We start from the raw sequence: 14,641 nt of genomic DNA, 5'->3' as shown, positions 1-14,641 counted from the left end.
TTTGATACCCAAATTCCCTTTCTTTCTTTAGTGAAATGTAGGCTAGTACATGGTAGCTACTTGTTTTCTCTTTATAGCTTAGCTGTAAATAAAATAAAAGCTTCTCGAAGTTCTGGATATGCCAGTATGAAGACCTCACCCCTAATTTTTGCTATTTTACTGGTCTGTGAAGTCTGGGAACCTCCTGTTGAGATGGGAATGATGCCTGTAAATGAAACAAACCATCAGTGATGATTTGCAGCGGGCTAAGCCTCTACCACACATTTTTAAAGTTTGTTATTGGCAAAACCTCTAATTGGGTGAGTGATGATCATTTTTATTGTTTCCAGTCTCATTAAAGATCTGATCAGCCATGAAGATGAAATTTTATTAAACTTCCCGATGAAATTATAGTTGGATGATCCCTTATTGTCGATCCCTCTCTAATCATAGGAAGAAACATTAAATTAATTGTAGTGAAAAGAAGAACATTATGACTTATATCTTTTTTTATTTTTTTATTTATTTTTTTGCGGTACACGGGCCTCTCACTATTGCGGCCTCTCCCATTGCGGAGCACAGGCTCTGGACGCGCAAGCTCAGCGGTCATGGCTCACGGGCCCAGCCGCTCCGCGGCATGTGGGATCCTCCCAGACCGGGGCACGAACCCGTGTCCCCTGCATTGGCAGGCGGACTCTCAACCACTGCGCCACCAGGGAAGTCCTATGACTTATATCTTATCGATAGAAGGTTTTCATTTTGTCGTTAACTTTAATAGACTGACGCACTCACAGAGGGGATTTCTGTATTGTGTGTTATTCTGGTTTGATGAGCGATACAGTCCCGCTCTGAGAAACTGAATACATCCTTTCTATTCCTGTTGACCTGAGAGCCCGTGGCATTTGGAGAACCGGGCAAACTCAGAAGGTGAAGCCGCAGCCCGTGCTCATGCTGACCTCCCCTGATAGACTCAGGATGTTCCCATGGTGGTGGGAACAGAGCTGCCCGCCCGGGTCAGCTCAAAGCTGGGAAAAGCCCTGAGTTCCAGCGGGACAAGCGCTCTCCCCGCAGGCGCGGCTTCCCAACAAGAGCACTCAGGGCCCCAGGACACCCGACCCCACCGCGTGCTCCAGGTCATCGGCATCTTGGACACCTAACTTCCCTGATAACTACATGCCCTGAGCTTGGGTGAACAGAAGGTGTCACTGACCGCGTACAATGCTCGGTTAAAGGGCAAACCTAGTTACTGGGAGGATGAATAACTCACTGCCCACTCCACCCTGGCCTGTTAAAAAAAAAATGCAGAATGGGGGGCCATCCTATGGTTTCTGACTTTTTGGGTCTGGGGTGTGCCTCGGCATCTGTGTGTGTTCTCATGTTTGTATGCACACACACATGCACACATGTGGTTTTGATGAACGTTGGTGATGGAATATGATTTCCATGTCTGTGATGGAAAAAAGCATAAGACACACAGTCTAGGTAAAAACAGTCATATTTAAATATAGAACAAGATTCACTTCATCATCACAATTTCTTTGAGATGATCTTATATGAATATGTGATATGTGTCATTTTCTGGTTATAGCAAAAATGATACGGAATCATAGAAAATAATGATTTTCAGGATTCCTCAACTCAGCTTTTTTGGGTGTTAACAGGCATTAACATATTCTGCCAAGGGCAGCTGATGCAGTAAATTGTGGGCAGATGTATGCATGCAGGTCAGGGGAGGCGGGGCAACAGAGCCCTGCAGAGTGCTGGGGGCTTCCAGCGCCCTGTGTCTTGCAGGTGGGGCCCAGGCTGGGCTCTTAGCTCGGGACGGCGGCGCTCTAGGATGTCCCTCCATCTCGCCCGGTCAGTCCCTCTGTTAAACAGAAACGTGTTAGCCATCGGTCATCTGCAGTTACATGTGACCCTGAGAGGCAAAACCTAGTGCCAGTTCAAGCCAGCAGGGGCTGGCGCAGGCTTGCAGGGCGCCCAGAGCTGGGGATGGTCTGCACTCGGCAGCACGTAGACGGCAGCTGGGGACCCAGAATGAACATCACCGCCTCCGTCGAGTCCTGTTTCACTTTTCTCTGCCTCGGTTTCCTCACATGAGTAAAAGGGCTCGTAAAACAACCTGCCTCGTGGCGTTGCTGGTAACGCACAGAGCATCCAGCGAGCGCTCACCTTTCCCTCTGGGCTGTGACCGGACACTGCATTTACCGGAGGGGAGGCCCTGGGGGACACCCAGCACGCCTGGTCCCTGCGTGTGCTGCTGGAACGGGCTCGAGGTGCGGGAGGCCAGCGCGGGGCTGCCCCTCCGCAGATACCAAAGGCGGCTCGGGGCCCTTGCTGCGGAGGCTGGGGGTCAAGCTCAGCCTCCAGGGCCCTTCTCGGTGGCGCCCCGCAGGCCCTGACTCTGGGCAGGTGGGACGCTGAGGACCCACAGGCCCAAGTGATGCTGCCGAGACCTTGCGCTGGAGCCTCCCTCGGTGATGACACCTGTGAGTTGCTCTAAAGAGTCAACCCTGCCCCAAGGTCGCCATCCTGCTCTGCGGGGGGGGGGTCTCTGTGCCCCAGAAGCCACCCTCCAGCCGGTGACGTCCTCTGTTCCTCAGAGACGGTCCAGGGAGCAATTCGTGATTTTAGTATCACCACCCCCAGAAGTCCAGTGCATTTCCCTAAGTTTCCTGGGGTCATTTTAGCCATTAGGTGGAGGTGGGGGTTTTTAAGACATTTTTGTGCAATGTCCTGTAGAATTTGTACAATAATAGAGGATTATAAGTGCATGTTTGGGTAGTAGAGCCAGACCTGTGCCTCTCACATTGTGCAGTAGACGCTTTGCTCCAGACAGAGTCTAAAGAAGAACTCTGCCCTGGGCTTTAACTTGATTAAAGCTGTTATTAATTGACAAATTGAAACTGCCCTTGTTCTAACCCAAAATGCTGCAGATCCACAGATTTTAGCTTCTCCCTGTGCTCCTTGCGTCCTGGGAGAAGCTACTTTCAGGACACAAGCGCCCTTCTCTGTGCCTCACAAACACCCATATTCAGAGACACAAAAGCCAACTGTTGTAAAAATATTAGCATTCAGAGGCGCTTGTGTTTCGTTAATGCATTTAATCATGTACAATATAGTGACTGTTTCCCCTTTACATTTACATTAATTTATATCAGCCACAGAATCTAAAGCACAGCTTGAAAATCAGACTCTTTCTGTTGCAACCTATAAATTAGGATTGCATCTCTGCAAAAAATCTACTGCTTTGTGCTGGCCACAGCATTCTTCATGGTGCTTTTTCACATTGCTGCGATCCAGTGAGGGATTTGATATGTGATAAATATTGGTGTTCTCACGTGGTTCAAGTAACCCGTGGTCATAGAAGACGTGCCATATCCTAAGTGACATATTTGTAAGGCCTGTAGCATGGCCGGCATCAGGCACAGCTGAGAGCTGTGTGCACCCTCTTAGAAGCAGAAAAAAGACCCCAGGGTCACAGGGTCTGGCTGTTTGCCTGGCACTTGGTCTCCGGCAAACATTTATGCTGTCCATTGGGAGTCAGTTCCTCTGCTCCGGAAACATAAGTCAATATACTGACTGCACGGTGAGTGTCACCCACGGCACAGTCTCTTGACCCCTATGACTTTGTTAAAGGAGTGTGGAGTCCCTCGGGTTTTGTTATTTATATATTTGTGGACGTAGGGGTTGTAGATATAAAAACTCCCCCGCATACATATAACAAAAGGAAAGACCCTCCTGGCAATCACCTCCCAGACATGTGCCGTTCCTTCCTGGCCCCCCAAGGACATGACCTTGGCCCTGCACCCTATCTCTCCCTTGACCACAGTCCCTCCCACCTGGGCTCACCCGCACCTGTGCTCACCTGCAGGCTGAGCCTTCTCCTCCCCTGAAGTCTGGTCCCACCCACACCCCATTCCTTGGCTGTCTCTGGACACTTTCTGCGAAGAAAACCCTTTGCCTCAGCCCTTGAAGCCTTGCATAGTCTGGCCGGCCTGTCTTGAATCACCCTCCCCTCACCTCTCCCCTCCACCATCCCCCCATCATCCCCTCTCCCCCTCGCCCCCACCATCCCCCTTCCCCAGAAGCCTGCCCCCACCAGCCACCCCGCCACCCCCAGCCCCGTCCTCGGCCCACGTGCCCATGTCACCCAGCGGTCCCCTCAGGGCGCCTTCCTGATGCCCCCTTATCCTGCTGTTTCCTTTCATACCATCACTCAACATGAACTTACACTCTGTATCTGTTTCCTGTGGCAGCCACACAAATGACCACGAACTGGGTGGCTGAAAACAATAGGAATTTCTACCCTCTCGGTTCCGGAGGCCAGAAATCTACACCCAGGTGTGGGCAGGGCAGTGCTCTCCCCGAAGACTCAGGGGGAGGGTCTGCCCCGGGTCACCCCCCTCCCCGTGTTCCCGGCCACTGTGTCTTGTACACGAACCAGGCCACGGTCTGCTTCCATGCCACGTGGCCTCTGTGTGTGTGTGTGTCTGCATCCAAATCCCCCTCTTCTCACAGGGACACTGGTCATTGGGTGGGGGCCCACTCTACTCTAGTGAGACCCCATCTTAACTGGATTACATCTGCAAAAGACCTAACCCTCAAATAAGTTCACGTTCACAGGTGCTGGGGATGAGGATGTGGACACACCATTTGGGGGACATTATTCAACCCATAACGTTCATCTTCATCTGTGTTCATGCGACAAGGACCACATCTTGTTCGCCTGGTGCAGGGGACATTACACTTGCTAGGTGCTTGGTGAGGATGGGTGGCTGGGTGGGCGGATGGATGGTTGGATAAGTGGATGGACGGGTGGATGGACAGGTGGATAAGTAGGCGGACAGGTGGATAAGTGGATGGATGGGTGGATAGTGGTTGGACGGGTGGATAAGTGGATGGACGGGTGGATAAGTGGATGGACGGGTGGATGGACAGGTGGATAAGTAGGCGGACAGGTGGATAAGTGGATGGATGGGTGGATAGTGGTTGGACGGGTGGATAAGTAGATGGACGGGTGGATAAGTGGATGGATGGGTGGATAGTGGATGGATGGTTGGATAGTGGATGAATGGGTGGTCGGATGCTGTTGGTAAATGCTAGTACATAGATTTCTGGGCAGTCTGATGGATGGATAGTGTGAGTAAAGCCACATTTGCCATAGGTAAGTAATAAACTTTGGAGAAGAACCTACCTACATGACATTCATTTATACCCACCTGTGGTAACTGAGAGCAAGATGGAGGTACTGTCATTCTCGAGAGAAATGCTGTGTATTTTTGTCAAAAGCTAAGGGAGGATGCTGTGCCACGTGAACTACCCCGTTTCCACTTAAACTTTCTGATTGCTGCTGCTTCCAGAGGAGAAGCCAAACCAAAATGTCCTGAACAAGCAGCTCTCTCCCATGCAAGAGGCCTCTTGTGGACTCTGGGGACTAAAGAATTCTAAATGCCCCATTTCTTTAAGGCATGAATTGCAAAAGGTGTGGGCAGTTCCACTTTTACCAAGAATGCTAAAAACACCTTTTGTCAAAGTGCTCCCAACACACTTTGCTTAGGCACCAGTAGCCTTTTAGATGATAAACGTGCCATCCAGGCACCTGCAACCCTGGAGCCCCCCAGGGCAGGCGTGGCAGCGCCTAGGGGAGATTGTGTGCCTGGCCCTGTTTGCTCGGGAAGGCCCAGTGCCGGATCCGGAGCACCTGAGACAATTCCCAGGGCCTCTGAGACACAGAGCCGCCGCCAGGATGCTCGGGCCGGATGGGCTCTGCCCGAGGCCGTCCGGGGCCGCGTGGAGCTCCTGGAGCCTGTGCACCCTGCGGATTTGATAGGAGACGGCCGGTTCCCCAGCCCGGGAAGAAAGCAGCATTGTCCGCGCCCCGCTTTGCACAGCCGTATTCATATCTCACTGTTGTTTGCAGATGTGGACCAGAACAATGGGACCCCGTTGCAGGACACAGCGGTGACAGACTCCAAGCGCACAGCGGGCCCAAAGAATGCCTGGCCGGATGCCAACCCAGCTGACCCCGGGGGCCGCCCCCATTTGATCCGCCTCTTTTCCCGAGATGCCCCAGGGAGAGAGGACAACACCTTCAAAGACCGGCCCTCAGAGTCAGACGAGCTCCAGACCATCCAAGAAGACAGCGCGGCTGCTCCCGAGGGCCTGGATGTGATGGCGGCTCAGAAGAGACCCTCCCAGAGATCCAAGTACCTGGCCTCGGCGAGCACCATGGACCACGCCAGGCACGGCTTCCTCCCCAGACACAGGGACACGGGCATCCTCGACTCCCTCGGCCGCTTCTTTGGCGCGGACAGGGGTGCACCCAAGCGGGGCTCGGGCAAGGTGAGCTCTGAGGGGTAGAGGCGTGTGCAGGTCGCGCCTCCCAGGTGGTGGAAGCGGAAAAGGAGGGTAATCCGCAGGTGAACTCAGCCGTTAGCAGGAGTACAGCCTCCGTGCTGTCTGGGGAAACGTGTTTTCCTTGCTGGAGATGCTTACGGGCTCCTGGGAGGGGCCTGGGTCACTGCTTTCGATTTTTCCACCCTCTCTCCCCTGCTCAGCAGGGATGCGGTCAGGATGTGGTCCAGGAACGGAGAACGTTCTGAATTCACATCTCCAGGGTGGTGTGGATGTGGGCACTGTGGTCTTTTGTGTCTTATGCTTGGGGGCTTTAGGGCTGATGTGGCTTCCGCTGCCCCCGCTTCGGGGCTGCACACTGGGCTGTTGCCAACGTTTTCCTGGACTCGGTGCCACCAGCTTCGTGTTGCTTTGCAACAATGATGTGATTGAGGACTTTGGAAGAAACTCGAAATTTAAATTCTCCTTGAGCAGAAGTTCTCTTTTGTCTGAGTTGTTGAGGGAAATAAATGAGTGTGAGGGATTAAACGAGTGCGTCTATGAATCAAAACTGTATTCGTTTGTTATTCCATTCATTTGAATGTAGAATTCGTGAAGTTTCATTATTTAAATGTTCTGTAGATAAAAATGTGTCACAGGAGAAAATCGCTCCTATTGTGGTCCGGTTTGTGAAAGTGGCTTCTGGACTAGATTGTGAATGGATCATCTGTGGCTGATGCTTCATTGAAAAGCTAATCCCCAAGTGGCATTCCAATAGCAAATACTTCGCACGCGCGGCAGCTGGATTTTAGAGTGCTGGATAGCTGGGTGACTCGGGAAGCAGTGAGGTTTTTCAGAACAGCCCCTGGTTTACTGGGTGTGAAAACACCTACGATGCAGCTGTGCTTCTGGCTGTGCCCTGTGCTTATTCTGAAAGGCCTTTGGGAAGTTGTAAGGGCTCTGAGTCGAGTGTGGAGCAGACGCCCTTGTCATCGTGGTCCTATAACATCATCAACACTGGGACACCAGGAGTTCAGGAGTTTCTCGAATTTGCTTTAGTCTCTAACTACAGTTCTTAAAATTAGTGACGATCCTGAAATTGTTGGAGATAAACACAGATGTCAGCTGCGCCTTTTGTGTGGTGTTAAAGGAGCGTTGAGCTTGCGGGGACCTGCTGGGGGCCGAGATCTGTCACGTGACCCTTGGCAGGCCTTCCTGTGAATAACTCCATGTACCTTTTGTGCTTATAGAATTCATTTTCTGATTGGTTTCTTCAGTGTCCTGTACTTTGGGGCAGTCTTCCCTCACCCTGAAATGTGGGTCCTCTGACCTATTTCTAATGCTGATTTCAATCCGAGATGCTTTATCAAGCACAGCTATCAAACCACACCAGACCCTGACTGCCTAATCAAGTCTTGCTATTATGCAAAGCACCCCGTATGCATGCAGCGTCGACAGTTTTGAAACCTTAAACTATTCTGCTTAACCCAAAGAACAGGAAAAATAGATTTACACTGTGCAGAAGAGATGAAGCAGCTGGATAGCATGTATTACAAAACAAGCTTCATTTCGGTGGTAATGGGTTAAGTTAAAATAAAATCGCGAAAGCGTTTATGTCAACTGTTGTGACCTCATCTCAAAATGAATATATATTAGACATACATGTTTTTCTTCCTTTATGTAAAAGTACAACCTTGATTGCATCAAGTCTGATATTCTTCAACACTTTCAAAGAAAAGATTCCAGCCTCAGAAGTAGGCATCCACTTCACAAACTAGTCTTGCTAGGTTATCAAGGATTCAGAGAAATCAAAACGTTTTCATGGGATTTTTAAACATGAAAACAATGTTTAAATAATTGATTTAGAACTTTTGAAGCAACAATTCTGTTCCCTACTGGATGTTGAGTAAAGAAGATTTTCGAATGAGCAGCCTTGCCCTTTGATGCCAAAGAAATCCGTTAGAGTTCGAATGCAAAATCATATCCGTAGTTGCTTATTACAAACACAGGCTAGGGATACATTCCTGTCGAGTATCTTTGTGGAAATATGCAGTGGGCCTTACTGGCAACCTTGCTCACCTCACCTGTCTTACTGTGGATTCTTTGTTCACCTTGAAACACTGGAGGTGTAGGCGTAATACACTCGACACCCAGTGACACACACGTAATGGCCTCGAAGCCTGGGGTATTTATTGGTGTGGGCTCATGTTTTGGTTTTGCTCTGTTTATAAAGCGGGAGAACCCTCATTGTTTTAGGTGCTAGAAAGGTCCTTTGGATTGAAGCGTGTGGAACTGACGGCAGCCCTTGGCTCCCGGAAAAGGGGCTGTTTGTCGCCTGCCCCCCTCCTCCGAGGGCACGTGGGGTGGCCGCTGGGTGAGCAGCGGCAGCGCCCCCTGCCCTGGGAATGCACCAACACACCCACCCTCTGTGCGGCCGGGAGTTGACATTTGAGCAAAGCGCTCACAAATTCCTTGAGGCGGCATATTCTTTCGAGAGCCATAAATGAAAAGTGCATTCCCGAGACCATGCGCCTTTGTGGCAGGAAGAAAGAAAGGCAGAGTTGTTGCCTTTAAGAAGCAGGTTTCCAAGTCCGTGGAACCTGGGGCCCTGTGAGGAATGGGCGGGTGGTCAGGATGGAGATGCCACCGCGTTTGGTCAGTTTTAGCGGGTGGAGGGGGTCCCCTAAGCTGCCCCACCTACCCACCCGTCAGACCCGCCGCTCTGGGGCCAGCGCTGTACCCTCAGGCTTAACAGCAACATTGTGACCCATTAGCTTGGACAGTAGCCAGGGTGGCCGCAGTGGTGTGACACCCGGACGCACCCCAGTGGGGATGCAAGGGGCCAGGCCGGTCTCACCATCCTCCACATCAGTCTACTTTCCTACAGTTTCTGTACTGGTGGTTATACCTGTTTTCCTCTGTTGACTACAGTCAGAGCTGCATTTACAACCTGCTGCTCTCAGCATCCAGCATGACTTCCCTGCCTCTAATCTTGACTGTGTGGGATAAGAGCGCTGGCTGTCAGTGCCCTGGGGTATAAGCAGTCTTGCAAGTTAATCACAATGTTCTGTTTCCTGCCTTTTCTTCCGCTGCATTTCAATTTCATTGAACACGTTTTAGTTCTACGGTAACTTAGCTCCTCATCGTTATCGTGGCACCCTAACGTTAGAGATGTATTCTGTAATCCCCTGGGGAGGGTGACAGTTGGAGGTGACATGAAGGACACAGCAGGCAGCGTCTGAGCAGGGTGCCCCGCCCCGTGTGAGTCTAGCCCTGAAGTCGGGGCGGCGGAGCTGCACTCGCTCATTTCAGTCGAGAGTGTGTCCGCTTACGATGCAGCGATGCACGTAACGTGGGTCTCAGCGAACGTGAGTCTACGTGGCCACGACCCAGCCACTCTGTACATCAGTTTGCCAAGAGATCTGGCCAGACATCTTTCTAGAGGAAGATCCCTGTATGCTGGGTAGATGTGCTTCTGCACCCAAACAAACACTTTTTGAGATTTCCTACAGGAATTCCTTCTGACGTATCATTGCCCTGATCAATCAGGGATCCGTTATTGATCGGCTCCCAGCGCTTTGCTGTGTCCTGCTGTGGTCTCACTCCTCCGCTGTCTTTAACCAGGCGAGAGAGTAATCAGAATGGTGTGCCCCTGTGTTGGCAGCGATTTTGCTGCGTCCTCTGAGTGAAACGTTTGTAGATTATGTTGATGTATTTAATGCTGATTGCCTTCTGGTGATTGTATTCTGATTTGATTTTGTGATGATCTTTTGCTTTTTATATATTTCTTCCTTTTTATGCATTTATTAAACATTTTAACAGACTAATTGCATGTGATTTTTTTAAGTTGTCTTTTTGGTGACCCTCCCTTTACTAAGCACACGGTGTAACTGGTATTTTCATGACCTTCTGACACAGCAACCAACCAGCAGGTGAGTTTGGGGCCCCGAGCACACCCTTCTGCACACAGTTTTCACGCCTCTGCTTTACACACAGACGCCCTGTTCTCTTCTCTCCACGGGCGGTTCAGTATCCTGGTCTTCCTGTTAGGACTGTGTTCGTTCTGCCTGAGGTTTTTACTGTTGCTCTCAAAGCACCGTCCTGTACACGTTGGGGGAAATGACGGTATTCTGCCCTGTGCCTGGGACACGGGACCCTCAATAGCATTTACTGAGTGACTGAGCACAGGAAAGACGGCCCCCGCCTGGGCTCCCTGGGAGGGTACACACCGGGGGTAGAAGAAACAGCGGAGAAGCTGAACGTAGAGGCAGGCTGGTTCTTTTAAGGATGGCAGGTAATTTGTGAAATTGAGGGTAAGTTCGGGGTCGCTGGTGAACTAGAAATAAGCGCAAAGACATGGGATTAATTTTGATCTGTCTTCCATTCGTCTGTGCCCGTATCCTGCCACCAGACCCTGTCCTAACTCATCTCCTGTTAAACTCACTTCCGTGTTATGGTGTTGCTTTCCATCATCGTTGATGTTCCTTTTGGTAGAAGGAAGAGGCAATTCTTACCGGTGGATGGAGAGCTTGGCTTGACATATGAGGGAATATCTCATCATTAGGGGAAAAAAACACTCCCTCGATCTCTTGTGGAAATCACTAAGTGTGGATTTAGCATTCCAGAACTGGAGAAATCTCTTCTCACACTCCGGTTTGATCGGTTATCTTAGAGTTTTTCCATTATGGACATCACCACACTCGTAAGCCCTCGGGAAGCGTCCTGCTCCATGAGAAACAGTAGAAGGCGGAGACGGTGACACACGGCTTCCGGAAGGGGCCGTCCTGCCTTTTCTCCTCCCGTCCTGTGGGCGCCTCACTCCTTCTGCTGGAGATGCTGTCCCTTTGGATCCTGAGCACGTCTGGACGCGAGGTGGAGAACCTTCCCCTGCTCTTACACAGACGGAGAAAGCTGTCTTCCCTCCTCCTGCCGCCGCAGGAGGGGCAAGCTGTCGGGGAGGCATCCGTGGGCCAGTCTGTCACCCGGGGGGGCCACCCCATCTCAGAGCCGTGGGCCATCCCTGCCCCGGGCCGCGTGGCCAGCGCCCAGGAAGCCAGGCTGGCAGTAGAGGGGCCTTAACACCAGCCCCCAGAGCTGCCTGAAAATGTCACAGAGAAGTTGACCTCTTCGTTAAGAAGGGATGTGGTCTTAAATAGAGGACTAGAAAATTCTTCTTTGCCTTTGGACCAAGTGTAGGCATGGACCACAGGCCATTTTTGAGGGTTTTCACCCTCAGTGGGGACAGCCTGGCCTCATCAAGGCAGAGAATCCACAGGCTTATCCACTGAGATGTGCTTCTAAATAAGTACTCAGGGGTCTTATTTAAGTACCCAATACCATGCATCAAAGTCGCCAGTACTTCTTGCTAGTATAGAAATAGCCGCTCCCATGCGGAGAAAATTGATTGTGAGGTGCACAGCTAAGTACACGCTTACCACGGATTTGCCTCTGGAAACCCTAGTGTGTTCACTTTACAGTAATATTCCTAGAATGCGTTAATATTTTCCTGTGTCATAACTACTGCTTATTTCCATGCATAACCAACTGTTAACCTGGTTTTTCAAAATCCATTTCATCTGTAGCCAATATAAGACATCCCTTGAAACCTATTACACTGATTTCATCTCTTGACCCCTATGAGGCGCTCTCTCTCTCTCTCTCTCTCTCTCTCTCTCTCTCTCTCTCTCCCCCCCCCCCTTCTCTCTTTCTCTCTTGCCATTTTGCTATGGCAGGTCAAAAGAGAGGAACTTCTTGCAGGCCCCTTACCTTGGTCCTGTAATAATATTCTCTCCACCACATCCCTCAACATTGGTTGATTCGGCAGAAACTGTCTCGTAGCTGATAGAATAGGGAAAGTGCGCCCAGGAACAAATACTATTTAGGAAGATTTACAACACTAGAGTTCAGGCTCGTTTGCAGCTCATGAAGGAATTTTAAGTCTCTATTAATATTAATATTAAGCTCCTAAATGCCACCAACAGCAAAGAAGAATGGCCATGAGAAAGCATAACTCCACGTGGCTGGCTAGGACGCCTTCTGAGCGCTCTGTGGCTCTTGAAGTGATTCCCTTTTACTCTGGAGCCAACTGAGGGGACCCAAGTGTGAGAGCCACAGTTAACCCCACAGCGCAGGAAAGACTTCTACTTGTAAATCCAGAGCAGAAGCGAACACACTTGCTCTCAAAGAAAAATAAAATAAAACCCCCCGGAGTGTACAATCTATTCCATTACAGACACGGAAAAGCCCTTTCATCTCTTCCCGTGAAGCTGTCTTGGAAATCTTACATGTCTGGTGCCGGCAACGTTTTTAAGGAAATTTGGTCCCATAATGAGCTATAGGCCCCCAGAATAGACTCCGGGAAATAGTTGTTCCCTAACCCTTTCTCCTTGTTCCTTTCTGTCGTCCCTCCTCCTGCCCCCGGGCCCTCGGGGGCCGTCCCCTGCCATCTTCCCTCCCCGGGTCCCCTGAGCCCCGGCCACTGGCTGCTCCATCCTCCATCCCCGTCACATGCCTCCTCCTCTAATCTCCACCCGCCGCTCGCCCGCCCCCTCCCCGCCGCCAGGAGCTCACCCGCTGGAGGACGTGGACTCAGTGGCCGCTCTGTCCCTCTGGCAGGTCCCGTGGCTCAAGCAGAGCGGGAACCCTTTGCCCCCGCATGCCCGCAGCCCGCCCGGGCTGTGCAACGTGCACCAGGTAAGACGGCTCCGCGCGGCGGCCACGGCCATACCGCGGGGACGGCGCAGGCGCTGCCAGGCCCTCGCTCCCACCGCGCGCGCCTTGGGAAGGCACGTGTGTCAGGCTGAGCAGGGCAGCTCCTGAGGGGACGCGAGCGAAGGAAAATGTGCAAAGACGGAAGGGGGGGTCTTCGCGAGGGATGCGCGGCCTCGACTGGGGGTCCCGCCCAGACGGAGGTGGGACCAGGGTGAGGACAAGCTCTTGAAGTGGGCCTGGCCTCCGAGGTGGCCGGCAGTCGTGGCCTTGACCCGCCTGTGGCCCCGTCTCCTCGGAAAACCGGCGCCTAACGGACACGGAGCGCCCGCTGAGCACGAGGTGAGTGAGCTCTTCCCGGCGCCAGCCCAGCTGAGTGTCCCCGGGGTCAGGACCTCCTTCCCGGCTGCCCCTCGGAGCTCGTAGGGACAGCCACGTGGACGGCGGGCTGGGGCGACCCTGGGGGAGGCACGTGACCAGCCCGGGTCAGACTCAGCTCGCGGGGGGCACAGCCCGGCCCAGGCCTCTGTTCTCGGAGCCCAGCAGGCGCTGTGCCCGGGCATCGATCGGCCTTTCCAACCTGGGAAAGCGCAGGAGGTTGAAACCACGTGGCACGCGACAGGAAATCTAGTTCTGACTGAGCCCCAAGGGTGCGGATGGGGCCAGGGGAGCGGGACCCAGGCAGCCGGGAGCTGTGCCCGCAGCTGAGACCCACCGCGGAGCCCTCCGCCCCGCACGGGACGGTGTGACCGCAGGGGCCCGCGGAACCGGCTGGTCCCAGGGGAGGAGCGGATCCATACGACGTAAAGGGTCGGCTCCCGGACGTCGGTCCGGGGGAGGCTGGCAGAGCGGCCGCAGAGCCCAGGGCCTGACCCCGTCGTAGGACCCGGCCACGGGAGCGGTGCCGGGGCCGCTGGCTGCCGGGAGGGACTTGCCGTCGAGCTCCTGGGGTGGGCAGGGGCGCATCTCCAGGTGACAGCTGCAGGGGGGCTGGAGGGGTGCCACCGCCGAGCCCGGGTTTCACGGGAATCGCGTTTCAGTTGCGACCATCGTGCTCACCCATGCAGAGGGCCCCTGGGTGGCTCCTTCTCAAAGCAAACAGCCCCACCCCTGGGGAGGTCGAGAGGGCCCTGTCCCCCTGGAGGCACATAACCTCTGGGGCCCTTGGGCCTTGGCCTGGTCCACACTCAGCCTCGAGGAAGCCAGGGCTGGGCCGCAGAGGCCTTCTGGGGGGCTCTGGGCTCCCAGGCCGAGTGCGGAGAGCTGGGGCGGACGCTTGCTGTTTCCTGGCAGCGGGGATGCGGGCGGGCAGGCGGGGACGGCAGAGGCCCCGACGGGGACCCAGGTGCTCCCTGCGCCCCGAAGCCACCGGGTCCCCCGTCCTCTCCTCCACGGGACACGTCGCCATCAGAAAGCACGCCCGCTCCACCGAGAGGCAGAGAGACATTGCCAGAAATCCCAGATGCAGTGCAGAGTGGGGAGGGTCAGAGGCCAGGGCTTTGGCGTTTGGGGATGTTAAGAAACTTACAGCAGAATGACTTTTCTCTGTTGGTGGAAAAAGAGCAGCAGCCCTGCCCTCCACAGCTTCGTCCCAGACAGACCTCTGTGCCCACATGTA

The 14,641-nt window shown here is 53.1% G+C and overlaps 1 protein-coding gene across 7 annotated transcripts in view; it reads left to right on the top strand.

Moving 5' to 3' along the window:
- The window catches only part of MBP (myelin basic protein), a 116,959-nt gene that overhangs the window by 76,808 nt on the left and 25,510 nt on the right, over nucleotides 1-14,641 (top strand). For all 7 annotated transcript variants that reach the window (XM_082640768.1, XM_082640767.1, XM_082640762.1 and 4 more), the window contains exon 4: nucleotides 5,903-6,324. In XM_082640768.1, coding sequence (XP_082496894.1) covers nucleotides 5,903-6,324 — 422 coding nt within the window. The remainder of the gene's footprint in view (nucleotides 1-5,902; nucleotides 6,325-14,641) is intronic.

Source organism: Mesoplodon mirus, assembly GCF_964341445.2.
Source record: "Mesoplodon mirus genome assembly, chromosome: 13".
Classification (NCBI taxonomy): Eukaryota; Metazoa; Chordata; class Mammalia; order Artiodactyla; family Ziphiidae; genus Mesoplodon; species Mesoplodon mirus.
Note: the sequence above shows the minus strand (reverse complement) of the source record. Positions and strands in the feature narration are given on the sequence as shown.